General features: G+C 45.9%; 1 protein-coding gene and 1 long non-coding RNA gene across 5 annotated transcripts in view; one reads left to right on the top strand and one right to left on the bottom strand.

The window, feature by feature from the left end:
* Positions 1-22,768, bottom strand: LOC140411007 (uncharacterized). 2 transcript variants are annotated; one of them, XR_011940785.1, is made up of 3 exons: positions 22,606-22,768; positions 9,393-9,561; positions 1-8,347 (listed from the first exon to the last, which is right to left on the bottom strand). It is a non-coding gene; the product is annotated as an uncharacterized lncRNA (long non-coding RNA). The 2 variants fall into 2 exon arrangements; XR_011940786.1 differs by having other exon boundaries at positions 1-8,315.
* Positions 22,769-22,933: 165 nt separating this feature from the next.
* Positions 22,934-27,925, top strand: part of scml4 (Scm polycomb group protein like 4) — a 185,906-nt gene continuing 180,914 nt past the window's right edge. The window contains exons 1-2 of one of the 3 annotated variants that reach the window (XM_072499955.1): positions 22,934-23,518; positions 23,875-24,122. In XM_072499955.1, coding sequence (XP_072356056.1) covers positions 23,931-24,122 — 192 coding nt within the window. In that variant the 5' untranslated portion in view covers positions 22,934-23,518; positions 23,875-23,930. The remainder of the gene's footprint in view (positions 23,519-23,874; positions 24,123-27,925) is intronic. The other 2 variants (XM_072499953.1, XM_072499954.1) reach the window with 2 other exon arrangements.

The following is a 27,925-nucleotide window of genomic DNA, read 5'->3' as shown; positions in this document are numbered from 1 at the left end:
ATAGTTGCAGTTTTTAGATGTTTATTTCTCCTTCAACTGTGCCTCCCCCTCCAACTGGTACATAGGTGAACATTCCTGTACTTTTGTTCGAGAGGCACAATGCGTGCAGAGGCAGTGATGCACATGTTGCAAGCAGACTGGCAGCCAAGTCACAGGGCAGGAGCAGTCTTGCCACTCACCCCAGCATTGAACTTACTCTGGCTCACTCCAAGCTGCAATAAGGGACACAAGTAACATCAGTTAACCTTCAATCTGCATGTAAAGCAAATGACACAGAGCATTGCATCAGAATCCCAATGGACACCTGGCAATAGCAAGAGAGGGTCCCGGGTATTCCCAAAGAGCAAGGTTTTTTCCAAGTCTAAGTATCATTTATCGACACAGGGAACCTGTATGTAATAGATTCCGAGAATAGAAACACACGTTTAGTCCATTGTGCCCTGTAAGAGCTTCCACATTCTTTACCATACCACATAGTCTTTGAGACCTTTCTTTTTCAAATATTTATCTATTTCTGTTTTAAAATCTATTATGGATATTGCTTCCATAATCGTTCCTGGTGGGGTATTCCATGTATTAATTATCTATGTATCAAACCCTTGATGATGATTTGATTGTTAGAGGTGAAAATATTCACACGAAGGCCTGAGTATAAGTTTAAAAAAGCAGTTTATTATATCAGAATTCTGTGAAGAAAGGCCTGAGGCTCCGCAGCCTATTGACAGCACCCTTTCTCACTTGAGCTAAGGCTCACACGGATTAGTATACAGATTCAAGGGGCGGAATTAGTTGTATTCTCATTTACATACAATCAATCAACTATGCTCGTGTCACACTTCATTACATGCAGTCAATCAATTTTCCTAACATCCCAGTTATCACATATATGGTTAAAGTGGGTGTTGTCTTACCCGCCCCTAACTTCATACAGAAGTCATTCAAAACTAATAGAATGATGTCTTGTCTACAACTGGGGTCCTTGGGCTTATCAAGGACACATAGCATTTCTTGTTCTGTGAAGCTGTTATCAGTGGCTGTTAAAATACTCCCTAGGTTCTCATGAGGTAGTTTAACAGTTTGTAACTTATTGTTCAGGAATGTGGCTAGTGTCATGATATCTATATTTACATATCATGGTGCAATCACACACACACACACACTGATGGACAGGTCGACGGACCAATCAACACACATGAAACATCACAGCCAATCACCAGTGAGAGCACACGCACTATAAAACAGGGAACACCACAGTACCCGCTCATTCCAGCAGGAGATAGCTCAGAGCACAGAGCTCACAGCGTGCCACTCAGACATACACCATGTGCTGAGTGCCTCTCTAAGATAGTGCTTGGGCTGGGTCCACAGGTTAACTGGTGAAGTACGAACCACAGCCAGAAGTAAACAGTTGTTGTTATTCAGAACAATAAAACAGAGTTGTACCATCTGCAACCGTGTTGGTTCGTTAGTATATCGGAACACCCAACACGACATGATACCAGGATTGGAAACTCCCCCGCAACTGTGAGACCTACCTGCACATCTTCAAAGATCCGCCATCCTGCGCCATGGACACAATCAGCCCGCCGCAGCCGCTACAAATCGCTGGAAATCTCGGCGTCAACTGGAAGCTGTTTAAACAGCGCTTCCAGCTCTTCCTAGAAGCCACAGACAGGGAGAATGCATCGGACACCAGGAAGATCACCCTCCTCCTCTCCACGGCAGGGCAACACGCCATCCACATCTACAACTCCCTGGCATTCGCGGAAGACGAGGACAAGACGAAGCACAAGACGGTCCTTCTAAAACTTGAGCAACACTTCAGCGTCGAAGTGAATGAGAGCTTCGAGAGGTACCTCTTCCAGCAGCGCCTGCAGGGTAAGGATGAGCCTTTTCAATCCTTTTTGACACACCTCCGTATCCTCGTGCAGTCCTGCGGCTATGAGGCCACCTCCGATTCCATGATTCGGGACCAGATAGTTTTTGGGGTCACCGGGAACACCCTACGCCAGCAGCTCCTCAAAATAGAGAGCCTTACCCTAGCCACCGCCATCGAAACCTGCGTCCTCCACGAAAACGCGACCAGCCGGTACTCCCAATTCCAGGCAGCCGAATCGGCACGGCAGGGGTCCTACGAGGCCAAGCGGGTCTAGTCGATCGAGTTCCTCCCGGCCCGCGGCCCGGACGAGGGCGGCCATTTTGTGTGCTTTCCGAGGCCTCCCGCGCTTGTACGCGCCAAAAGAGGGGTCGTCGGCACAGAGGGGTGTGACGTGCAGGCGCGCTCTATGCAGGACCGAACTGCGCATGATCGATGGCGCAACGAACGCCATGACATCACGACATGCAGCAACTGTGGACTCGCACATTTAAAGCAGCAATGTCCAGCCAAAACTCGACAATGCCTCTGCTGTGGCAAGATGGGCCACTACGCTGGCTGCTGTCGAGCAGCTCAACCTGCCAACGCTCTGCAATTCCGCCAGCCTCGCAGGGACGTGCGGGCCATTCAGCCTCCATACACCGAGTCATACTCTGACGACGTACAGCCCGGTGATACCGACGACCGGGAAGTCTTCCGTGTTGAAGTAATAGACAGAAATCGGATGTCCCAAAGTAGGACCCACCAGCCGATGCCAGTGCAAAGCGTTCATCCGGGTGATGAATGGTGTGCCACCCTAATGGTCAACCGATCACCAATCACATTCCGTTTAGACACTGGTGCCTCCGCCAATCTCATTGCATGGTCAGCCTTCTACACCTTGAAGGTCAAACCACCGATTCGGCCATTCCGCTGTCAGTTGGTCGATTACAACGGTAATGTTATCCCGGCCATGGGGTCCTGCCAGCTCGAGGTTATTCACATACAGCCACACTGTCTTTTGAGATAGTTGGATCCTCGAAGGACTCTCTGCTAGGCGCACAGGCGTGCAAGATCCTCCACCTCGTTCAGCGGGTACACACTTTGTCTCCAGAAGGCACGTCCGATTTCCCGGATGCAGACTTTAGGGCACAGCTCCACTCGCTCCTCGCCCACAACCAGCAGGTTTTCGAGGGCATGGGCACACTGCCCTACACTTACAGAATACGGCTCAAACCGGACACCACCCCGGTCATTCACGCACCTCGTAGAGTCGCAGCACCACTCAAGGACCGCCTCAAGCAGCAGCTGCAGGATCTGCAGGACCAAGGAGTGCTTTCCCGGGTCACGGAGCCTATGCCATGGGTCAGCTCCATGGTGTGCGTAAAAAAGCCCTCTGGCGAAATCCGGATCTGCATCGACCCGAAAGACCTGAACAATAACATCATGAGGGAACACTACCCCATACCCAAACGGGAAGAGATCACGAGCGAAATGGCCCGGGCTAAAATTTTTACCAAGCCAGATGCCTCAAAGGGTTTTTGGCAGATTCAGCTGGATCAGTCCAGCAGGAAGCTGTGCACCTTAAACATTCCCTTTGGCAGATACTGCTACAATAGGATGCCGTTTGGCATCATCTCGGCAACCGAGGTGTTTCATCGAATCATGGAACAAATTATGGAGGGCATCGAAGGGGTGCGCGTCTATGTTGACGACATCATCATCTGGTCCACCACACCACAGGAGCACATCAGTCGTCTCGGATACGAGAACACGGCCTGCGCCTCAACCGAGCCAAGTGTTCTTTTGGCCAAACTGAGCTAAAGTTTCTGGGGGACCACATATCCCGGTCAGGGGTGCGTCTGGATGCAGACAAAGTGACAGCTATTACAGCCATGCCGCAGCCGGCAGACAAGAAGGCAGTGCTACGCTTTCTCGGGATGGTCAACTTCCTGGGGAAGTTTATTCCCAACCTAGCCTCCCACACAACGGCTCTTCGCCACCTAGTGAAGAAGACTACGGAGTTCCAGTGGCTGCCCGCACACCAGAAGGAAATGGAGGAGCTCAAGATCAAGCTCACCACCGCCCCGGTATTGGCGTTCTTCGACACTACTCGAGATACAAAGATCTCGACTGATGCCAGCCAGTCCGGCATTGGGGCGGTACTCCTGCAACAGGACGACACTGCATCATGGGCCCCGGTCGCCTATGCCTCGCGGGCCATGACCCCCACTGAACAGCGCTATGCGCAGATTGAGAAGGAGTGCCTGGGTTTGTTAACTGGCATAGATAAATTCCACGACTATGTGTATGGTCTCCCTCAGTTTACCGTGGTGACCGACCATCGCCCCCTTGCCGGCATCATACAAAAGGACCTCCATGAGATGACCCCTCACCTACAGCGCATTCTGCTCAAGCTCCGGAGGTATGACTTCCAACTGGTCTACACCCTGGGAAAGGACCTCATCATCGCGGATGCCCTGTCCAGAGCAGTGAGCACACCGCCCGAATCGGGGGGGTTCGTCTGTCAGGTTGACACACATGTAGCCTTCACATCGGTCAATCTACCAGCAACTGATGCAAGTCTGGCCCACATTCGCCGTGAGACTGTGGCTGACCCCCTTCTACAACGTGTGATGCGCCACATGACGGAAGGGTGGCTCAAGGGGCAGTGCCCACAATTCTACAATGTCCGGGATGACTTGGCCGTCATTGACGGTGTCCTCCCAAAGTTGGACTGGATTGTGATCCCACACAGCATGCACCAGCTTGTCCTCGAACAATTGCACGAAGGCCATCTCGGGGTTGAAAAGTGCAGGCGGAGGCCCCGAGAAGCTGTGTACTGGCCGGGCATCAGCGACGACATCGCCAACTAGGTGCTCAACTGCCCCACCTGCCAAAGGTTTCAGCTGGCGCAACCCCCTGAGACATTTCAGCCCCATGAGTTGGTAACATCCCCCTGGGCAAAGGTGGGTGTGGACCTTTTTCATGCGCTCGGCAGGGACTACGTCATCATAATTGACTATTTTTCCAATTATCCGGAGGTCATACGCCTGCACGACTTGACATCATCAGCTGTCATCAGAGCATGTAAGGAAACCTTCACTCGCCATGGCATTCCGCTGACTGTCATGTCGGACAATGGGCCCTGTTTTGCGAGCCAAGAAAGGTCTTCTTTTGCCGCTTCATATGGCTTCACACACGTGACGCCAGCCCCCTGCATCCCCAGTCAAATGGCAAGGCGGAAAAGGGTGTCCATATCGTAAAGCGGCTCCCCTGCAAGGCTGCTGATGCCGGATCTGACTTCTGTTTAGCCCTGCTGGCCTATCGCTTGGCCCCACTGTCCACAGGCCTCTCACCAGCCCAGCTGGTGATGGGTCGTGCCCTCAGGACCACTGTGCTGTCCATTCATGTTCCTAAACCCGACCATGCTCCAGTACTGCAAAGGATGGGACAGCAGCGTGCTCCGAAGAAGGTGGCTCATGACACTCGGGCAACTGATCTTCCTGCCCTGGCAGCTGGAGACAACGTCCACATACACCTACCAGAGGGTGGCTGGTCGGCAACTGCCGAGGTTCTCCGCTGCGTGGCTCCCCGCTCGTTCTCGTTCCTGGTTCGCATGCCTGATAGCTCCATTCGCCGGCATAATCGGCGGGCCCTTCAACTGCTTCCGCGCTCGCTACGTGATCATGCTCCGGTGCCACGCCCTCCTGTTGTCCCTGATGTCGACTTCGTGGAGCTTCCTGACACTCTGCCTATTCCTCTATCGCCCGTGGCCAGGCCCATTCCTCAGCCGGTGTATCCTGACCCACCCTTGAGGCGGTGCCCACCTACTAGGCTGGACTTATGAGCCTGTTTGCACATTGGACTCACTGAATTGTTGTGCAAAAATGTTAACATGTTTCTCTTTTTTTTTTGTTGTTCCAGGAGTTCTCTTTCGATATTTGGTGATTGCACTTGTTTTGTTTGTGGTACAACCTCGTTGCTATGTTGCACCTGACACCTTCCTATGTATATAGTTTAGCCTCATGTACATGTTGTAAATATTGCACACACATACTCAGATGCACTCAGTACACACCAATATTTATTACCATGTTGGCACATATTCTTGTAAAAAGGGGGATGTCATGATATCCATATTTACATATCATGGTGCAATCACACACACACTGATGGACAGGTTGACAGACAAATCAACTCACATGCAACATCACAGCCAACCACCAGTAGAGCACACGCACTATAAAACAGGGAACACCACAGTTCCCGCTCATTCCAGCAGGAGATAGCTCAGAGCACAGAGCTCACAGCGTGCCACTCAGACATACACCATGTGCTGAGTGCCTCTCTAAGATAGTGTTAGGGCTGGGTCCACAGGTTAATTGGTGAAGTACGAACCACAGCCAGAAGTAAACAGTTGTTGCTATTCAGAACAATAAAACAGAGTTGTACCATCTGCAACCATGTTGGTTTGTTTGTATATCGGAACACCCAAAACGACAGCTAGTTTGGCCATTTTGTGTCTTTAGTATTGCTTTAATAGCTAACAGCCGTTTTGTGTCCTTTCTGATATTAACAAGCATTGTGTATACACTATCTACTTCTACAAATTGCTTCTTCTAAACAGGCATCTAAGCCAATGAGTACCTTTTGTCTCATCAGAACTATTCAAAAGTAATATCGGAGCACAAATGTAGTTACAGGGCCACCTATATCATAGTCCAGTATCAGAAAATGCCCTCCAACACTCCCCCCTTTTGGTCATGGAAGATGTTTACAGAACTCCAACTGACTACAATGAAATGATATGAGGGCTGCAGGGTGAGTTTAATATGGCCTTTGGGGCATGTAACCTCCCAGATATTCCGTATGTACACCGTGCGTATGATTCAAAGATCACCCCTCAAACCAACCCATGTATGTCACATTTAATGTCTTGATATCAATCATTCCTGCCTCCCTGACTATCTCTGCTGTCCGCCATTAAATGATGTTATTACTAACAGTTTTTGAGTAAGCTCATCTAACAGTCCCACACTCTCTGCCACTAACTTTCACTCTGAAGTAGTTGCTCTGTGTGTCTGTGTGCTTTTTTGTCAAGCATGGATTTTTCGTTAACTGGTAGTAAAGCTTAACTGATTGACCGATCTTGAGTCTTCGTTCCCTCAGAGTTTGTGCCAGATGTGGTACCGTCTCTGGCTCTTTATAATCCCAACTCAAATGATCTTTCTAGGCCTATAGTCGTGGGCCTAAGAGGTGCAAAATTTATAGCAATAGGAGGTTATGGTGGCGGAGACGCAGTATTTCCTTTTCCTCCGTAAACTTAAAATGCATGAGGGCAGGTGTAATCTCTAAGACACAACCATGAGTTCTGATTAACCCACATTCGTCCAACTCTCCCTGTCCCACCGGGTGGGGGCAACGTGAGGGAGGTCCTATATATTATCCCTGTGTATAGCAGAGGTCTCGATGCGATAATACCTGAGGGAGGTGTTAGCCCGTACGATTCCAATGTCCTCCAGTTAGTTGTGAGAGTATGGCCCTGAGTCCAGTGTGATGATAGGGATCATCAGGACCATCTCTACCCCCGTTATCTCGTTCATTTTGCAGTCAGGGATCGCTAAGTATACTCTGGTTACTCCCTTCAGAGTACGGTTGCCCCGCGCCCCTTGTCATTTGGCTAGCTTAGCCAATTGCAGGCTGTCTATTCAATCAGGCACCTCCCCCTTTTAGATCAGATTAAGGTTGTGGCTTAGCTGCCCCTGTTAGAGCCTTCCGGCTGTCTCCCTTTCTCGGTCGATGAGTTTGTTAATTAATGTTGAATGTCTTAGTGTGTCTATCTAGCACTATTGTCCTATTCAATTGTATATCCAGGCCCTCTACCCCCAAGCTGGCTAGACCTTTCTCTGCTTTCCCTAATATTCTCTTCCTTATTCCTGTAAGTTGTTCCACCTTTGCATTTAACCTTTGTATGTCTTTAACATAGAAGTTTATGTGTTAAGTCATGTCACTGCATCATTGATTATGCCTCTCCTAACCCTGTGTAAATTGTCATGCCCTCAAAATCTAGTGGCACCCGTGTCATTGGCAGCCTGCTTCATAACAACCTTACTTAAAACACTATACATATTTATTTCATATTATAAACAATACCTGGACGCGCGAGAAGTACAGACACAATTTGTATACGCGTCTGCTGTCTTTCTCAGAATGTAGCTGCAGCCATGCATTAAAATAAGTTATATCATTGTTCCAATCTCTGGCTGCTGGGATGCACATCCCGTCAATAAAATTATATAAAGCACCATAGTTCATATAACTACGTTCATCCTGTGTCCGTTGTGAAATCAGTGATGTTCCTACGCTCTTATGTGCTTGTAGTTGTTCTGAGATCTCAAGAGCCATCACGAGTCCCCACAGCTGCTGCTGTCGTTCCAGCCTTTCTTGAATGTTTAGCCTAAACATTTAAAGGAAAAGTGGAAAAGTGTCCTGGTTGTCACCAGGTGTTAGATGTTGTCCGTATAAAGCTTTTCCTGTATGGGCCGAACACGTGTGTTATTCAGGGGTTAGTAGTTCTCATATGTTACAACCGTCTCATATCTATTTTCCTTGTGGTTACGCACCTGATTCTGTTGCGTTTGAACTCGACCCTGACGTGCTTTTGCCTGGTTAATTAGCCAGTTTACAATAACTCAACTATCGCAAATTCCTGAAGTTACTGCAAATATTGTGCCACTTGTAGTTACTTGTAAACTAAATCACAAAAGATCCATTCTGCATTGGCAGAGTGGATTAACTAATCTGAATATATCTGACAATTCAAAACTTAAGATTTGTAAGCTACAATTAAAAATAAATCTTTATCTGTTTTTTTAAAATTACTTTATCAGAATTACAAAGCCAGAGCTCAGAGTGTGGACGGGGCAAACCCCTAATCCAGCTCCTCGCCTGCACCAAAAACCAATTCAACTGAATCCAAATTCATGGTCCCCACAAGAAAGAAATACCAAATCCAGGCATTAACAAGCACGGGTCAATTCTCTGCTGGTTTGAAAAAGAGGTGGAGTGAGTAAGAGTTCTCTACCAGATGTCATTTTGTCACCACCCGTCTTTTGTTTAAACAAGAAACATGATCATGGACATATTTTATTTACCCATCTGTCATTTACACTTAATTCTGCAATCTCAGAATTAATACATCTGCGTTGTGTCAGGGAAGTTTTAACGCTGAATTAATGAAATACCGGATTGGTCATATGTATTTCAACTGTCATATGTATTTCAACTATCCTAACTTTCAATGAACACCATAAAACTAATAATTTCTTATTCTTACATAGGTGGTTTTGTACCCTGATTAAAATTCCTCATGTATCAAGAAAAATTTGTTAAATACACTTAAAATATGGGGCGGGATTCTCCGACCCCCCCACCGGGTCCTCGAGCAGCCAATTAGTACGAAAGAAAATGGTATAGCAGACCAACAAAACAAAACCCCCCCAAAAAGAAATTTTAATCTGAGTCTTTTACTTACCTGGCCTTGATACCAGATTCGTTGAATGTTGCTTCGCCGTCCGTCCGTCTCGCCGTCTGACTCTAATTTCTGGCGGTCAAAGGTTTGACTACTCGCCTTGTCCACCGGCTCGAGCGGCGTTTGGCTCAGCAACCTCCTGCCGGACTACGCCAAATGTTAGAGGTGAAAACTGAGTGTAAGTAAAAAAAAGCAGTTTATTATATCAGAATTCTGGGAGAAAAGGCCTGAGGCGCCGCAGCCTATTGACAGCACCCTTTCTCACTTGAGCTGAGGCTCATACTGGTTAATATACAGATTCAAGGGGCGGAATTAGTTGTATTCTCATTTACATACAATCAATCAACTATATTCGCGTCACACTTCATTATATGCAGTCAATCAATTTTCCTCGCATCCCAGTTATCACATATATGGTTAAAGTGGGTGTTGTCTTACCCGCCCCTAACTTCATACAGAAGTCATTTAAAACTAACATAATGATGTCCTGTCTACAGCTGGGGTCCTTGGGCTTATCAAGGACACATAGCATTTCTTGTTCTGTGAAGCTGTTATCAGTGGCTGTTAAAATGCTCACTAGGTACTCATGAGGTAGTTTACACAGTTTGTAACTTTTTGTTCAGGAATGTGGCTAGTTCGGCCATTTTGTGTTTTTAGTATTGCTTTAATAGCTAACAGCCATTTTGTGTCCTTTCTGATATTAACAAGCATTGTGTATACACTATCTATTTCTACAAATTGCTTCTTCTAAACAGGCATCTAAGCCAATGAGTACCTTTGTCTCATCAGAACTATTCAAAAGTAATATAGGAGCACAAATGTAGTTACAGGGCCACCTATAATTTATATCATAGTCCAGTATCAGAAAATGCCCTCCAACATTGGTGATAATTTTAAATTGATGCCCTCTGGTTCTGGGACTTATCAATCTGTGGACAAAGATTTTCCTGATAGTAGAGGGTTCATTAATTGCAATAGGAATGTTCTGATGATCAATGTCCAGTTTGTCTGTGATCAGGATCTTGCAGGTGAAAGCCCATTTTCCTGACACGAGCCCCAATGTCTTTATTCTACGGCAATCCAACATGCTTACATTGTTTTACCAAAGCAAAAATGTCTGAAATATAAGCTTTGGTGGCTGAGGCTGCAACCATGGCTTGTGATAATTGTACAGCACCCACGCCTACCTAACATATGTATAATCAGATGGGTGTAAAGAAAGCTGAGTGTGGTGAAACGGTGATTCAGAAGGTCTTATTGAGGATGACTTGACATGGTCACAACTGCATCCTTAGAAAGCCCTAAAACAATGTTATGGGGAGATAGTGGTATTGTCGCTGTACTAGTAATCCAGAGACTCAGGATAATGATCTGGGGTCCCGGGTTCGAATCTCACCACAGCAGGTGATGGAATTTAAACTCAATAAAATGTCTGGAATTAAAAGTCCAATCATGACCATGAAGCCATTGTTGATTGTTGTAAAAACCCATCTGGTTCTGGAAGGAAATCTGCTGTTCTTAACTGGTCTGCCCTACATGTGACTCCAGGTCCACAGCACTGTGTTTGGCTCGTATTTGTCCCCTGGGCAGCATGGTAGCACAGTGGTTAGCACAGTTGCTTCACAGCTCCAGGGTCCCAGGTTCGATTCCTGGCTCTGTGTAGAGTCTGCACGTTCTCCCTGTGTCTGCGTTGGTTTCCTCCGGGTGCTCCGGTTTCCTCCCACAGTCCAAAGATGTGCAGGTTAGGTGGATTGGCCATGTTAAATTGCCCATAGTTTCCAAAAAAGGATAGGTGGGGTTGTTGGATTACGGGGATAGGGTGGAGGTGTTGACCTTGGGTAGGGTGCTCTTTTTAAGAGCCGGTGCAGACTCGATGGGCCGAATGGCCCCCTTCTGCACTGTAAATTCTATGAAATGACCTAACAAGCCACTCAGTTGTATTCAACCGCTACGAAAACAGAAAAAAGAAATGAAACCGGACGGACTATCCGGCATCGAACCAGGCATCGGAAACAACAACAGCAAATCCAGCCCTGCCGAACCTGCCAAGTCCTCCTTACTAACATCTGGGCGCTTGTGCCAAAGTTGAGAGAACTATCTCACAGACTAGTTAAGCAACAGCCTGACATAATAGTACTCACAGAATCATACCTTACAGAAAATGTCCCAGACACCACTTTCACCATTCCTGGGTATGTTGTGTCTCACCGGCAGGACTGACCCAGCAAAGGTGCCGCACAGTAGTATACAGTCGGGGGGGGGAGTTGCCCTGGGAGTCCTCAACATCGCATCTGGACCCCATGAAGTCTCATGGCTTCAGGTTAAACAAGGAAACCTCCTGCTGATTACAACGTGCCGGCCACCATCAGCTGATGAATCAGTACTCCTCCATGTTGAACTGAGGGTGGCAAGGGCGCAGAATGTACTCTGGGTGGGGCCTTCAATGTACTTCACCAAGAGTGGCTCAGTAGTACCACCACAGACCGAGCTGGCCGGGTCCTAAAAGACATAGCTGCTAGACGGGGACTGCAAGCAGGTGGTGAAGGAACCAACAAGAGGGAAATACGTACTTGACCTCAGCCTCACCAACCTGCCTGCTGCAGATGCATCTTTCCATGACCGTATCGGTAGAAGTGACCACCGCACAGTCCTTGCGGAGACAAAGTCCCGTCTTCACATTGAGGGTACCCTGCATCGTGTTGTGTGGCACTACCACTGTGCTGAATGGGATAGACTTCAAACAGATCGAGCAACTCAAGACTGGGCATCCACGAGGCGCTGTGGGCCATTTGCAGCAATCTTCAGCCAGAAGTGCCGAGTGGATGATCCATCTTGGTCATCTCCGGAGGTCCCCAGCATCACAGATGTCAATACGATTCACTCCACGCGATATTAAGAAATGTTCAGAAGAGGCGGCAGAAGAGGATTCTGGGAGAATCAACTTATTCACCTCGACTGTACTATGGGTAGTTAAAGATCCCCTCATGGGTCAAACAGGAGGAAGTTCATCCAGTAGAGGTGACAGAAAAGGATTCTGGGAGAAATCAACTCAGTCACCTTGACTACTGTGGGTAGTTGAATAACTGATGTCAAGGAGTGATGAATATGTGGCAAGAGTGAGGGATTCAAATTCCTGGGACATTGGAGTCGGTTCTGGGCGAGGTGGGACCAGTACAAACCGGACGGTCTGCACTTGGGCAGGACCGGAACCAATGTCCTAGGGGGAGTGTTTGCTCGTGCTATTGGAGAGGGTTTAAACTATGGTGGCAGGGGGATGGGAACCGATGCAGGAAGTGAGTGGGAAGTAAGGTGGGGCAGAAACAAAAGGTAGTAAAGGGAAAAGTGGAAGACAGAGAAACCAAAGACAAAAATCAAAAAGGGTCACATTACTTCATAATTCTAATAGGGCAATAAATGTCAAAAAAACAAGCCAGAAGGCTCTGTGTCTCAATGTGAGGAACATTTGTAATAAGGTTATGAATTAACTGCGCTGACAATCATTAACGGAACTGATAATGATAATTATTATTATTATTGCCACAAGTAGCCTTTCATTAACACTGTACATTTACTATGAAAGTTGCCACACTCCAGCTCCTGTTCGGAGAATTCACAATGTCCAAATTACCTAACAGCACGTCTTTCGGGACTTGTGGGAGGAAACAGGAGCACCCGGAGGAAATCCATGCAGGCACCGGGATAACGTGCAGACTTTGCACAGACAGTGACCCAAGCCGGGAATCGAACTTGGGACCCTGGCGTTTTGAAGCAACAGTGCTAACCACTCTGTTACTGTGCAGCCGATGTATTTGGGATCACGGAGACCTGGCTCCAGGGTGACCTAGAATGGAAACTCAGCATCCAGGGGTATTCAATATTCAGGAAATATAGAAGGAAAGGGAGATGGGATAGCGTTGCTGGTAAAAGAGGAGATTAACGCAATAGTAAGGAAGGAATTTATCCTGGACAATGTGGGATTTGTATGGATGGAGCTGCGGAACACCAAAGGGCAAAAGATGTGAGTGGGAGTTGTGTACAGACCACCAAAAGTAGTTGTGAGGTTGGGGATGGCATCAAACAGGAAATTAGAGATGTGTGCAATAAGGGTACAGCAGTTATTATGGGTGACTTCAAATTGCATATTGATTGGGCTAATCAAACTGGTAGCAATGCAATGGAGGATTTCCTGGAATGTATAAGGGATGGTTTTCTCGACCAATATGTCGAGAAACCAACTAGAGAGCAGGGCATCCTAGACTGGGTAGTGTGCAATGAGAGAGGATTAATTAGCAACGTTGTGATGGGTGATCCTTTAGGGAAGAGTGACCATAATATGGTAGAATTCTTCATTAAGATGAAGTGTGACACAGTTAAGTCTGAGACTAAGGGTCTTGAACTTAAAGAAGGCTAACTTTGATGGTATGAGACATGCATTGGCTAGGATAAGCTGGCAAAGAATACTTAAGGGGTTAATGGTGGATAGGCAATGGCAGACATTTAAAGAACACATGGATAAACTTCAACAATTGTATATCCCTGTCTGGTGCAAGAGTACAGGGAAGGTGGCTGAACCATAGCTAACAAGGAAATCAGGGATAGTGTTAAAGCCAAAGAGGAGGCATATAAATTGGCCAGAAAAAGCAGCAAGCCTGAGGACTTGGAGAAATTTATAATTTAGCAGAGGAGGACAAAGGGTTTAATTCAGAAGGGGAAAATAGAATACAAGAGTAAGCTTGCAGAAAACATAAAAACTGACTGCAAAAGTTTCCATAGATATGAGAAGAGAAAAAGTCTGGTGAAGACAAATGTAGGTCCCTTACAGTTAGAATCAGGTGAATTCATAATAGGCAACAAAGAGATGGCAGACCAGTTAAACAATTACTTTGGATCTGTCTTCACAAAGGAGGGCAGAAATAACCTTCTGTAAATACTGGGGGACAGAGGGTCTAGCATGAAGGAGGAACTGAAGGAAATCCTTATTAGTCAGAAAATTGTATTGGGGAAATTGATGGGATTAAAACCCAATAAGTCCCCAGGGCCCGATGCTCTGCATTCCAGAGTACTTAAGAAAGTGGTCCTATAAATAGTAGATGCATTGGTGATCTTTTTCCAGCATTCTATTGACTCTGAAAAAGTTCCAATGGATTGGCGGATAGCTAGTGTAACCCCACTTTTTAAAAAAGGAGGGAGAGAGAAAACGGGGAATTATAGACCGGTTAATCTGACATTTGTGGTGGGGCAAATGCTGGAGTCAATTATTAAGGATTAAAAATGAGCATTTGGAAAGTGGGGACAGGATCGATCCAAGTCAGCATGGATTCACTAAAGGGGATCAATGCTTGACAAATCTTCTGGAATTTTTTGAGGATGTGACCAGTAGAGTGGACAAGGGCGAACCAGTCGATGTTGTGTATCTGGACTTTCAAAAGGCTTTTGACAAGATCGAAAACAAGAGATTAGTGAGCAAAATTAAAGCTCATGGTATTGGGGGTAATGTATTGACGTGGATAGAGAACTGGTTGGCAGACAGGAAGCAGAGAGTGGGAATAAATTGGTCCTTTTCAGAGTGGCAGGCATTGACTAGTGGTGACTAGGGTTCAGTGCTGTGACCCCAGCTTTTCACAATATACATTAATGATTTGGATAAAGGAATTGCATGCAATATCTCCAAATTTGCAGACAACACCAAGCTGGATGGCAGTGTGTGCTGTGAGGAGGATGCAAAAGGGCTGCAGGGTGACTTGGACAGGCTGGCTGAGGGGCAAATACTTGGCAAATGCAATACAATGTGAGTAGTGAGTCTTTTTCAGGATGGTAGCCGATGACTAATGGTGTGTCTCAGGCGTCTGTGCTGGGACCACAACTTTTCACAATATACATAAATGATCTGGAAGAAGGAACTGAAGGCACTGTTGCTAAGTTTGCAGATGATAGTTTGCAGTCTGTAGCGGGAGAGGTAGTATTGATGAGGCAAGGGGGCTGCAGAAGGATTTGGACAAGCTAGGAGAGTGGGCAATGAAGTGGCAAATAAAATACAATGTGGAAAAGTGTGAGGTTATGCATTTTGGAAGGAGGAATTTAGGCATAGACTATTTTCTAAATGGGGAAATGCTTAGGAAATCAGAAGCACAAAGGGACTTGGGAGTCCTTGTTCATGATTCTCTTAAGGGTAATGTGCAGGTTCAGTCGGCAGTTAGGAAGGCAAATGCAATATTAGCATTTATGTGAAGAGGGCTAGAATACACGACCAGGAATGTACTTCTGAGGCTATATAAGGCTCTGGTCAGACCCCATTTGGAGTATTGTGAGCAGTTTTGGGCCCCTTATCTAAGGAAGGATGTGTTAGCCTTGAAAAGAGTCCAGAGGAGGTTCACAAGAATGATCCCTGGAATGAAGAACTTGTGAGGAACGTTTGAGGACTCTGGGTCTGTACTCGTTGGAGTTTAGAAGGATGAGGGGGGATCTTATTGAAACTTACAGGATACTGCGAGGCCTGGGTAGAGTGGGTGTGGAGAGGATGTTTCTACTTGTAGGAAAAACTAGAACAGAGGACACCATCTCAGACTAAAGGGACAATCCTTTAAAACTGAGACGAGGAGGAATTTCTTCAGCCAGAAGGTGGTGAATCTGTGGAATTCTTTGCCGCAGAAGGCTGTGGAGGACAAATCATTGAGTGTCTTTAAGACAGAGATAGATAGATTCTTGATTTTAAAAATGTTTAAAATGTTTTTATTCTCCATTTTCACATTTTCCTTCAACATTTACACCCCACCAACAGGCAGCAAACGGTAACAAATACAAAGTCAATACCCTTAACATCAACAACGATCCCATCTTCCCACCACTCCACCCAACTGTCAATATAGGCATCCAATAAAACAAACCCTCCCACGGTGGAAAAAAAAACAAAGGCGAAAAAGAGAAAGGAGTCCGGAATTGCCCATGGCCACCATTAATCTAGAGAGTCCGCCCCCCCTCCCCCCATGACGACACTCAATGCCATCCAACCTCCAAAAGAGTACCGTAAATGACACCCAAGAGTTGTAAACCACCCCCCCTGCCAAACTCCTCCCCTCCACTTCCTCTTGTAAAACTCCTCCCCCCAACCTCGGTTCCTTCCCCCCTCTGCCAAGCTCCGATGGCCGCAGCCCCTTCCCCCACCTCACCCCCGTTCACTGGCCGGCTTAAACCGGCCAGCGTGGAGGCCCCCGCCCGGGTCTCTTTCCCCCTTGCCCGGCCTCAGGAAAAACCCAGCACCCAGCAAACCTTTTAGCACACAAACCCCGCATACACACCCACACACCAAAGAACCCTCATTCCGACTGAAAGTCCCATTTCTTCACTTGTCCAAATATATACAATGTTGGCTCCTATAGCCCATACACCGGCACGCAGTGAAACAAAAAAGAAAAAATACAGTCATGAGGCTACATCGGTACATGACCATTTCTCAATTCTGCCACAGTCCTTCTGCCTACGCAAACTCCTCCGCTGCTTCCGCCATTCCAAAATAAAAGTCCCAGAGCTTATAAGTCACCCTCAGCTTCGCTGGATATACAATGCCGCACTGCACCTTGCTAACATACAGTGCCCTTTTCACCCGGTTGAAGGCAGCCCGCCTCCTCGCCAGCTCCACTGTAAAGTCTTGGTATAGGCGTATACCAGCTCCAGCCCACTGCACCACCCGCTTCTGCTTAGCCCAGCACAGAACCTTCTCCTTTACTCTGTACCTACAGAAGCACAGAATCACTACTCTTGGCGGCTCACTTGCCTTTGGTACAGGCCTCCATGACCGATGTGCCCGATCCAGCTCATATCGGGAGGGATCCTCCCCTCCCCCAATAGTTTCGCCAACATCGTGGCAAAATACTCAGTCGGCCTCGGGCCTTCCACTCCTTCGGGCAGCCCCACAATCCTCAAATTCTGTCGCCTGGATCTGTTTTCCAGGTCTTCCATTTTGCCTTGCAGATCCTTGTTGATCTCTATCACCTTCCGCATCTCCTTCCCCATCGAGATAAGTTGACCACTGCGCTGCAGTAATGTCTCTTCCACTTCCTTCAGCGCCTCACCTTGCTCCCGCACCTCCGCCACTGCTCTCACCACTGCCGTCCTCACCGGGATAATCGCCTCCTCCACCAGCACTTTCAAAACCGCCCCCATCTCCTTCCTCATTGCCTCCATATGTTTTGTAAACTGCCTTTCGAATTCCATGGCCATCACCTTAGTTATTTTTTCAGCCGTAAGCAATGCGGCCTCCACTGATGCTCCAGCCTCCATTTTCTTTACTGACCCCGCAGTGACCTTTCCACTCCTCGACAGACTTTCAGCTGCTTTGTTCACGGCCGTTTTGTTGCTGGTCTTCGACATTTCCCTTCTCTGTGCTGTCTCCCGACTTTTACTGCCTTCATTGGCCCTAGGACCGGGCGTTAACCCCGACAATGCCGTTCCCGAACGGGAGCCCTCCAACGCGCGGCTGCCTCCCGCCCGCCGTCACCGGAAGCGCAGATAGGTTCTTGATTAATAAGAGGATCAGGGGTTATGGGGAGAAGGCAGGAGAATATCATAAAATTTACAGTGCAGAAGGAGGCCATTCAGCCCATCGAGTCTGCACCGGCTCTTGGAAAGAGCACCCTAACCAAGGTCAACACCTCCACCCTATCCCCATAACCAACACTAAGGGCAATTCTGGACACTAAGGGCAATTTATCATGGCCACTTCACCTAACCTGCACATCTTTGGACTGTGGGAGGAAACCAGAGCACCCGGAGGAAACCCACGCACACACGGGGAAGATATGCAGACTCCGCACAGACAGTGACCCAAGCCGGAATCGAACCTGGGACCCTGGAGCTATGAAGCAATTGTGCTATCAACAATGCTACCGTGCTGCCCTAATTGGGGATGGGGATGAGAAAATATCAGCCATGATTGAATGGCGGAGAAGACTCGATGGACCAAGTGGCCTAATTCTGCTCATATGTCTTATGGTCTCATGGTCTAAATATGAGATTATCCACTTTGGTGGCAAAAACAGGAATGAAGATTATTATCTGAATGGTGGCAGGTAAGGAAAAGGGGAAGTGCAACAAGACCTGGGTGTCATGATGGAACAGTCGCTGAAGGTTGGCATGCGGGTACAGGAGGCAGTGAGGAAAGATAATGGCATGCTGGTCTTCATAGCGAGAGGATTTGTGTATAGGAGTAGGGATATCTTGCTGCAGTTATACAGGGCCTTGGTGAGGCCACACCTTGAGTATTGTGTGCAGTTTTAGTCTCCTAGTTTTAGGAAGAACATTCTTGCTATTGAGGGTGTCCAGTGAAGGTTAACCAGACTAATTCCTGGGATGGCAGGACTGACATATGAAGACTGGATCAACTGAGTTTGTACTCACTGGAGTTTAGACGAATGAGAGGGGATCTCTTGGTTTCATTGGAGGGAAGAAATGCTCAGAGTCCGTTTGAGACTGTGTGGTGTTGGTAAAACTTTTGTTTATTCGATAAATGTCTGTGTGCACAACAGGAGAACCAGAAGATGCTGCTGCCTTCAGCTAGCACAAGCCTGTTCTGATTTTTACAGGGATTTCATGCAAATATATTTTAATTTCGCTCACAGTTACAGATAAGCATTGACGTCATCGATCAATTTCATGCAATACAATCTGTTCAGTAGGTACTGGTAGAGATGCTTCCTGAGCCCCATAATGGGAAACCGATTTAGTTATACAATGGGATTTCCAAGTTACCAGATCATGTTCAGAATGTTCCCCTTCACCTGAAATAATGCCGTTAGTCCTTGATGAGGCGTTAATGGATTTGTATTCCCTGCTCTGGGTAGAACAATGAATCTCCTGCAGACAAGCTGGGGATCATTGTCTTGTGACGTGGGTTCCCCATAATTATTATAATGTCCTTTAAGATGATTATCATATCATAGAATTTACAGTGCAGAAGGAGGCCATTCGGCCCATCGGGTCTGCACCGGCTCTTGGAAAGAGCACCCTAACCAAGGTCAACACCTCCACCCTATCCCCATAACCCAGTAACCCCACCCTTCGCTAAGGGCAATTTTGGACACTAAGGGCAATTTATCATGGCCAATCCACCTAACCTGCACATCTTTGGACTGTGGGAGGAGACCGGAGCACCCGGAGGAAACCCACGCACACACGGGGAGGATGTGCAGACTCCGCACAGACAGTGACACAAGCCGGAGTCGAACCTGGGACCCTGGAGCTGTGAAGCAATTGTGCTAACCACAATGCTACCGTGCTGCTCCGTGCTGTTAAATTATCCTGAGTGCAGGTTTTCTTAAGATTTCTGGCTGATCCAACAATTTAACCCTTTGCCTATCGGTTTTCCACTCCCCGTCTGCTGCTTTTAACCTAGAACATCTTCTTATTAATATATATATTATTTTCTCGCTAACAAAAACATATAAAATCCTGATGGAACTGGCAAGGCTAGATGCAGGAAGAATGTTCCTGATGTTGGGGACGTCCAGAGCTAGGGGTCACAGTCTAAGAGTAAGGGGTAAGCCATTCAGGACTGAGATGAGGACGAACTTCTTCTCTCAGAGAGTTGTAACCTTGTGGAATTCTCTACCACAGAGAAGCTGTTGGGGCCAGATTGTTGGATATATTCAAGAGGGAGCTGGATGTGGCCTTTGCAGCTAAAGGGATCAAGGGGTATGGAGAGAAAGCGGGAGTGGGATACAGAATTTGCCTGGTCAGCCATGATCATATTGAATGGTGGTGCAGGCTCAAAGGGCCGAATGGCCTACTTCTGCACCTATTTTCTATGCTTCTATGTCTGAAGGCACTGGATGCTGCAAAGGCTACGGGTCCTGACAATATTCCGGCAATAGTACTGAAGACTTGTGCTCCAGAACTTTTCACACCCCTAGCCAAGCTGTTCCAGTACAGCTACAACACTGGCATCTACCCAGCAATGTGGAAAATTGCCCAGGTGTGTCCTGTACACAAGAAACAGGACAAATCCAACCCAGCCAATTACTGCCCTAGCAGTCTACTCTCCAACATCAGCAAAGTAATGGAAGGATTCAGCAACAGTGCTATCAAGCGGCACTTACTCAGCAATAACCTGCTCAAGGACGCTCAGTTTGGGTTCCGCCTTGGTCATTCAACTTTTGATCGCATACAGCCTTGGTTCAAGCATGGACAAAAATGCTGAAAGCCAGATGTGAGGTGAGAATGACTGCCCTTGACATCCAGGCAGCATTTGACTGAGTATGGCATTAAGGAGCCCTAGCTACACTGGAGTCAATGGGAATCGGGAGGAAACTCTCCGCTGGTTGGAGTCACACGTGGCACAAAGGAAGATGGTTGTGGTGGTTGGAGGTCAATCATCTCAGTTCCAGCACATTACTGCAGGAGTTCCTCAGGGAAATGTCCTAGGCCCAACCATCTTCAGGCGCTCCATCAATGACCTCTCTTCACTCATAAGGTTAGAAGTGTGGGGGGGGGGGTGTGTTTGCTGATGATCGCACAATGTTCAGCACCATTTGCGACTCCTCAGAAAATGAAACATTCCATGTCCAAATGCTACAAGACCTGGACGATATCCAGGTTTGGGCTGACAAGTGGCAAGTTACATTTGTGCCACACAAGTTCCAGGCAATGGCCATCTCCCACAAGAGAGAATCTAACAATCACCCCTTGACATTCAATGGCATTACCATCACTGAATCCCCCACAATCAACATCCTGGGGGTTACCATTGATCAGAAACTGAACTGGACTAGCCATGTAAATACTATGGCTACCAGGGCAGGTCAAAGGCTAGGAATCCTACGGCGAGTAGCTCATATCCTGACCCCCAAAGCCTGTCCACCATCTACAAGGCGCAAGTTAGCAGTGTAGAATACTCTCCACTTGCCTGGATGAGTGCAGCTCCAACAACACTCAAGAAGCTCAATGCCAAAACAAACCAGTCCACTTGATTGCTCCCCCTTCCACAAACATTCAAACCCTCCACCACCGATGAACAGTGGCAGCCATGTGTACTATTTACAAGATGAACTGCAATAACTCACCAATGTTTCTTCGACAGCACCTTCTAAACCCATGACCATTACCATCTAGAAGGACAAGAGTAGCAGATGCCTGGGAACACCACCAACTGGAGTTCCTCTCCACATCACTCACCACCCAGACTTGGAAATATATCACCATTCCTTCGCTGTTGCTGAGGGAACATCCTGGAATTCCTTCCTAAAAGCACTCTGTGTGTACCTACACCTCAAGGATTGCAGCAGGTCAAGAAGGCAACTCACCCCCATCTTCTAAATGGCAACTAGGGATGGACAATAAATGCTGGCCTAACCAGCGATGCCCACATCCTGTAAATGAAATTTAAAAATGTGCCTTCACTTATATTGTTTTTCCTTTCTGTCAAATAAGCCACTTGTATTTGCACACAATACAATTAGTCACCGACATTTATTTCCCTGTATTTAATCATTCTGTTATACTGCTGGATGCTACCTCTTGCTGACTGATCTTTGTATTTATTCTTTCTGCTCCCCCCGCCCCTTCCCACCACCAATGGTTGTGGCATACAAGGTTGTTGTCTGCATTGCAGTTAGCCCCTACTCTGAGGAGGAGAAAAATATTAGACAGAGTTCTTGTTGTTGAATGCTACCCTGCGACAAAAAAATGTCATATGTGCACAGAGATTGATCATTGGATTGAAGTCCTCCATAGCTTGCCTCGCTACGGGTCGAACCCTACCCCCACCAGCATGAGTTCTTCAAGTGACAAGGCATTTCGGGGTAAACAATTGGGAGGACCTGGGCTTAACTTTTTTTTTACTTCTGCAGCACTGCCAAGGGATGCTGTACACTTCAGACCACACTGGGTCCAATGTCACATAATTCAACCCACCTTCCTAAGTGTAATAGTAATAAAACTACCTTCTTTATTTAAAAAGATAATACATATTGATTAAATGCCATTATTTGGCATGGTGCAAGGTTGCAGTCAAATTATATTTTACAAACATTGCATTCACAGATCACATTGTAACAGAATCCCTTACTTCCCCGATGGAAGTGCTCCGCCCCTGCGAATGGTTAAATATGTACTGCCATATGCAGCTCTACAATGCTCCTGTTAAAGTTCACAAGGTCAATATTAAGTCGGCATTCAGGATTTTTCCTCCCATGCAGAACAGCTGCTGCTCAATACCTGTTCTCACCATTTTGGCTACTCGGACGCGACAACCTGGCAGGCACTGGGCTCGGCCGCTTGACTGGCAACTTTCTGTGATCCCTTCGAGGGAATCTTGTCGCTCATTTAACCCCGTAGCGCTGCCCACTGTTGTGTGAGCCTGTGTGAAGATGTGTGGCCACACATTAAGCTTCCCATATGTGAATGGGAGGGCAAGTTGTGTTAGTGACAGACGGTGGAGTGCTGACTTGACATTTTCAGTGTGGTTTCCATGGAAACAGTGGAGGAGGTCCAAATAGGGTAGCCTGAAAGAGTAACACTACAAAAATGCCTGATTGAGAACCATTGTGTTTCGAGTGGCATGGAACGGCATGCTTCAGCATACATTAAAACAGGGGAGAGTTGCGGAGGAAAAAAACCAATAATTTGGAATTCTGTGTTATTCCATCTCAAGTCATAAGGAAATAAAGGATGCAGAATCCATAACATTTTACATAGCCACAAATTAGATTTTTTTTTGTGACTTGTGCTATCCATTTGTTTCCTTCATTTGACATTTTTTGTAAATATGCTTTTTTCTCTCTCCTCTGTCTTGACATTACGTTTCCGCGTTGAGCTGATTGAGAGGAAGATATACCGCATTCAGACTTCATTTTCAGCATGTAATATGTTTTTTTTCTGAAAGCACAGGGTTGGTTGGTTTCCGGACATGATGTGGTTTAAGCTGTCATCGTAATGGAAATTCACTGTTGTAGCCATGGCAAATCGAGTTCTGCTCTGCCCTGAATGCATTAGTTTAATGAGATGTTTGCAGCTGGAACACTAGGGCTGCTACAACGAGAAGCATTGCAAAGATGGGATTTGCCAGTTTATTGTGCCTGTGCAATAAGTGTGTTCCTGCCTCGGCTACTTTAGAGGTTTAATGTTGTCTAGCTAACCAGGTAATAAGAACTAGTAAATGGTTTGTCTGCATGATTGCAATTCTTGGCTTAAAACTTCGTGGTTTAGTAAGATAAGGCATGCAAGCAGATTTAGTTAAACTGTATATAATTTAAGTACAGATGTTACTGAAATTTACAGGTAATTACATTATAACGCTGGGGTTGCTTGATTGATTTCCATCTATGTATTACATGTAAACTAGTGTAAACTGCCAAATGGAATGTCTCAATGTAAGAATGGGAGGATAGAAATCTATCACATCACAAAATATTTGCAACATTCACAGTGAATATTTTCAGATAATTTTACCCTGTCTTTGATTTCCTCTCTCTCTTTTTGTCACCTGTTCTTCTAGCTGCTCTCCTGAAGAACATTGCTACTCCCCTCCCACCACAACCTGAAGAGAGTGAAATGCAGTCTGCAATGAAAGTGGCTTCAGAGCATACACCAGGGCGAAGAGGAAGGAAACCAGGAAGAAAACGGAGACAGGAGCTCCTTCAGTCAGCTTTCAAGCTGGCTGTGCAGAATGCTGTGGCAGCTCCATCTAAAATTGTCTTACCGCTGAAAATACCCAAAAAGCGAGGACCAAAACCTGGAAGCAAGGTAAATACGGTTGGGTTCCAGCAAAGCAGCAGCTTTATGCTCCCTCTGAAGTGTGGAGGATGTACTGTGCATGTGCAAATTGCCTGAGTATTAAAAAGTCACTCAGGCATGCATCAAGGAGAACTGTCACCTAAACTGACAAGTTCCAATCTCCTTTTTACGCAAACGAGAAATGACACAAATTGCCCTTGTGCTCAGGCACAGAATTTAATTTTAAATAAGTTTTCAAGATTTGTTAAGACCTATCCATTACTCTTGCAAACCAGCAGAATCAGAGTGTAATTTGTGATTTCCATGGATTACACAAGGGATTACACATGCATTTCATGGGATGACCCAGTTGATTCAAAAACTGTGATGAGGTTGCTAAATTGCAATCAAATGGCTGTTTTACTCCTCATCCAATGATGTTAGGAATTCATGGCAAATATACTGTTCACAATCATGATTGAATGCTATAATCATAATAATGTTCTTAACGATAGTTTGTCTAATAGTTAAATAAGAATCTTATTTGTAATGCATTGAGTTCCACTACATATTCCCCTTCCCACCTCCCAATAAAGGGTTCAAAAACCAAATTTCTAATGCAACATGAAATGAATAAAGCAATGATAGTTTTCCAGCAACTTCAGTTCACCAAGAATTTAAATAAAAAGAGAATATGACAGTAAAAGGCAAAGACTTTGTGAGGTTTGCCAGGATCAGCAATGACGGTGCTAAACCTGTTAATATTTTTTTTCCAATCTGTGTATGCATATTAATGATCTCCCTCATACTTGTTACTAAGGAAACGGGGTATTTTAATTTTCAGAGACTGTCAACCTTAACCATTCCACTGTGTTTCTGCAACAACCCAAAAAACCATAAAAGCTTTCAATATAACACAGAACTCAGGTCTTTAGGTTTTGTTTGATCACTGTGACTTATTAAAGAAATGCCTCACCATATCACCTTGTATTATGAACTTAATTGATAGAAAAGTCAGGGAAAACAGGCAGCTTGACTTTGGATGAAACAAGACATTGGCATTACAGAGGATGATTTTTCCTGTGTGCTATTTAAAAAGAATATGTAAATTTGCTACAAATAGCAAACACATGAAATTTCCCCTACATGTTTACCCTGTCGAAGGGTTGCATCCATGTAAAATGACAATATCCTTGTTGAGGACGATCTTGAGAATGAACAGATTTTTAAAAAAATTAAACATTAAATCCCACATTATTTTTATCATTTGTGCCCCTCAGTCTTCCTCACTTTTGAAATGAAATGAAAAGTAGAAAATTACATGAATACATTATGAACCTATCAAAATATTGGGATAAAGCTTTGGAAGAATTAAAATGAGGTGCTTTTTCTTAAAAATAATTTCCCAGAAATTTTCAATGAGCAAAATCCCAGTTAACAGTGCAATGGAGAGAGGCAAAACTAACGTAACATTGCAGCTGTGTTCCAGTAAAACATTCTGCTTCTCTAAACCAATAAAAATGACGGTGGAAAAATATCCCAATAGTTAGCCATTTAAAAAGAAAATGTCCATTCACTTTAAATTAAGGGTGTGAAAAAGAAGTTAGAACTGAAGTGGGCCTATTTGTTGTCCAGGAAACAGTTTAACCCCAACATTAAAGACAGAGTGCATGCTTTGCAACAGCCATTTCTAAAAACAGCTCTCCCCATAATATTTAGAGAACAGCTCATGTGCAATTTGTGGAAGATTCTCGGAACTTAATGAAGATCGGTTGTACAGCTTTAGTAAACAAATAATGCATTGTTTTATTTTGTTAATAAAATCAATGCCCACACCCTGTGAAAGAATAATTTCAAAGGCTTTTTCTGCTGTTTCCTTCTTTCAGTTTTATTTCACTGTTTTATGTTGGCTTCCTTTCCACCAGATCTGTCAACACATCTGTCAACATGGGGCAAATCCTAGGCACGGGCTTTCAGTTGTGAGTCAACCACATACTTGAGATACTGCCTCACACTTAAAGGCAGCAAGCTGTGTCTATCACACCAGTCACAGGGGACAGTCAGCCGATGATACAGGCTGGTTTCACTGTCCTACTACAGTTCCTCTGGCTGCTTTGAGTAGCTGATTTTCTTCAGTTGTTGTTAGAGTGACTGATCACAGGTTTTCTGGAAGCTTTTCTTCCAATAATCTATCAGAAATCATGTGCCAGAAGTGAATTCATACTGGTATAGACTGGCCTGTTGAAAGGGCTGAATTTTTAAACTTGAGCCAGATTGGCACTTACATTTTAATGATTTTGCTGGTTGTCAGGTTTACTTTGGCCATTAGAAATGATACCTGAGTTGTGAGGTGGCTTGGCGGCACACCTGTTTGCCGAACTACGGCACAATTTAACGGAAATGAAACTGAGTTGGGCGCATTTAACCGGGTGTTTCCCAGCGCTGGCATCACCACCTGAGCCCCCTGGCAATGCTAGGGTGGCACCCAGGTGGTCCTGCCAGGGTGCCCGGGTGGCCCTACCAGGGTTCCAGGCTGGCAGTGGCACAGTGTCTAGGTGACATTCGGGATGCCAGGGTATAGGATTAGACAGGGTACATTCAGAAAGAATGTTCCCGATGGTGGGGGAGTCTAGAACTAGGGGTCATAACCTTTTAGGACTGAGGTGAGGAGAAATTTCTTCACCCAGAGAGTGCGATTCTGTGGACTTCACTACCATAACAATAATAATCTTTATTGTCACAAGTAGGCTTCCATTAACACTGCAATGAAGTTACTGTAAAAAGCCCCGGTCGCCACATTCCGGCGCCTGTTCAGGTACACGAAGGGAGAATTCAGAATGGCCAAATTACCTAAAGCACGTCTTTCAGGACTTGTGGGAGGAAACTGGAGCACCCGGAGGAAACCCACGCAGACACAGGGAGAACACAGAAAGTAGTTGAGGCCAAAACATTGTGTATTTTCAATAAGGAATTATATTTAGCTCTTGGAGCTAAAAGGATCAAGGGATACGGAGGGAAGGCGGATCAGGGTATTGAACTTGATGATCAGCCATGATCATAATGAATGGCGGAGCAAGCATAAAGGGCCGATTGCCTAATCCTGCTTCTATTTTCTTTTAATTCTAGATTTTTATTTATTTCAAATTTTCCCAACAGCCATGGTGGGATTTGAACCCATGTCCCCAGAGCATTACCCCGTGTCTTTGGATTGCTAGTCCGGCAACAATACCACTACGCCACTGCCTCCCTATCAAGTGTTGTTGGAGCTGCACTAATCCAGCGGAGAGAATTCATCTCACTCCTGACTTGTGCCTTGTGGACAGGCTTTGGGGAGTCAGTAGGTGAATTACTTACCACAGAATTTCCAGTCTCTGATCTGCCCTTAACAACACAGTATTTATATAGCTATGTTTCTGGTTAATGGTCACCCCCATTCAGCGATGGTAATGCCATTGAATGTCATGGGGAGATGGTTAGATCCTCTCATGTTAGAAATGGGCATTGCCTGCCACTTTTGTGGCGCAAATGTTTTTTTTTCCACTAATCACCCCAAGCCTGAATGTTATCCAGATCTTGCTGCATATGGGCATGGACTGATTCAGTATCTGAGGACTGCTGAGTGGTGCTGAACATGGTACAATCATCAATGGACGTCCCCACCTCTGACTTTCTGATGGAAGTAGGTCATTGATGAAGCAGCTGAAGATGTTTGGGCCTAGGTCACTTCCCTGAGGAACTCCTCCAGTGATGTCCTGGGGCTTAGATAAGTGGCCTCAAACAACCGCAACCATTTCCTTTGTGCCATGTATGACTCCAAACAATGGTGGGTTTTC

Source organism: Scyliorhinus torazame, chromosome 4 (genome assembly GCF_047496885.1).
Source record: "Scyliorhinus torazame isolate Kashiwa2021f chromosome 4, sScyTor2.1, whole genome shotgun sequence".
Lineage (NCBI taxonomy): Eukaryota > Metazoa > Chordata > Chondrichthyes > Carcharhiniformes > Scyliorhinidae > Scyliorhinus > Scyliorhinus torazame.
This window is presented reverse-complemented; position numbering and strand designations above follow the sequence as displayed.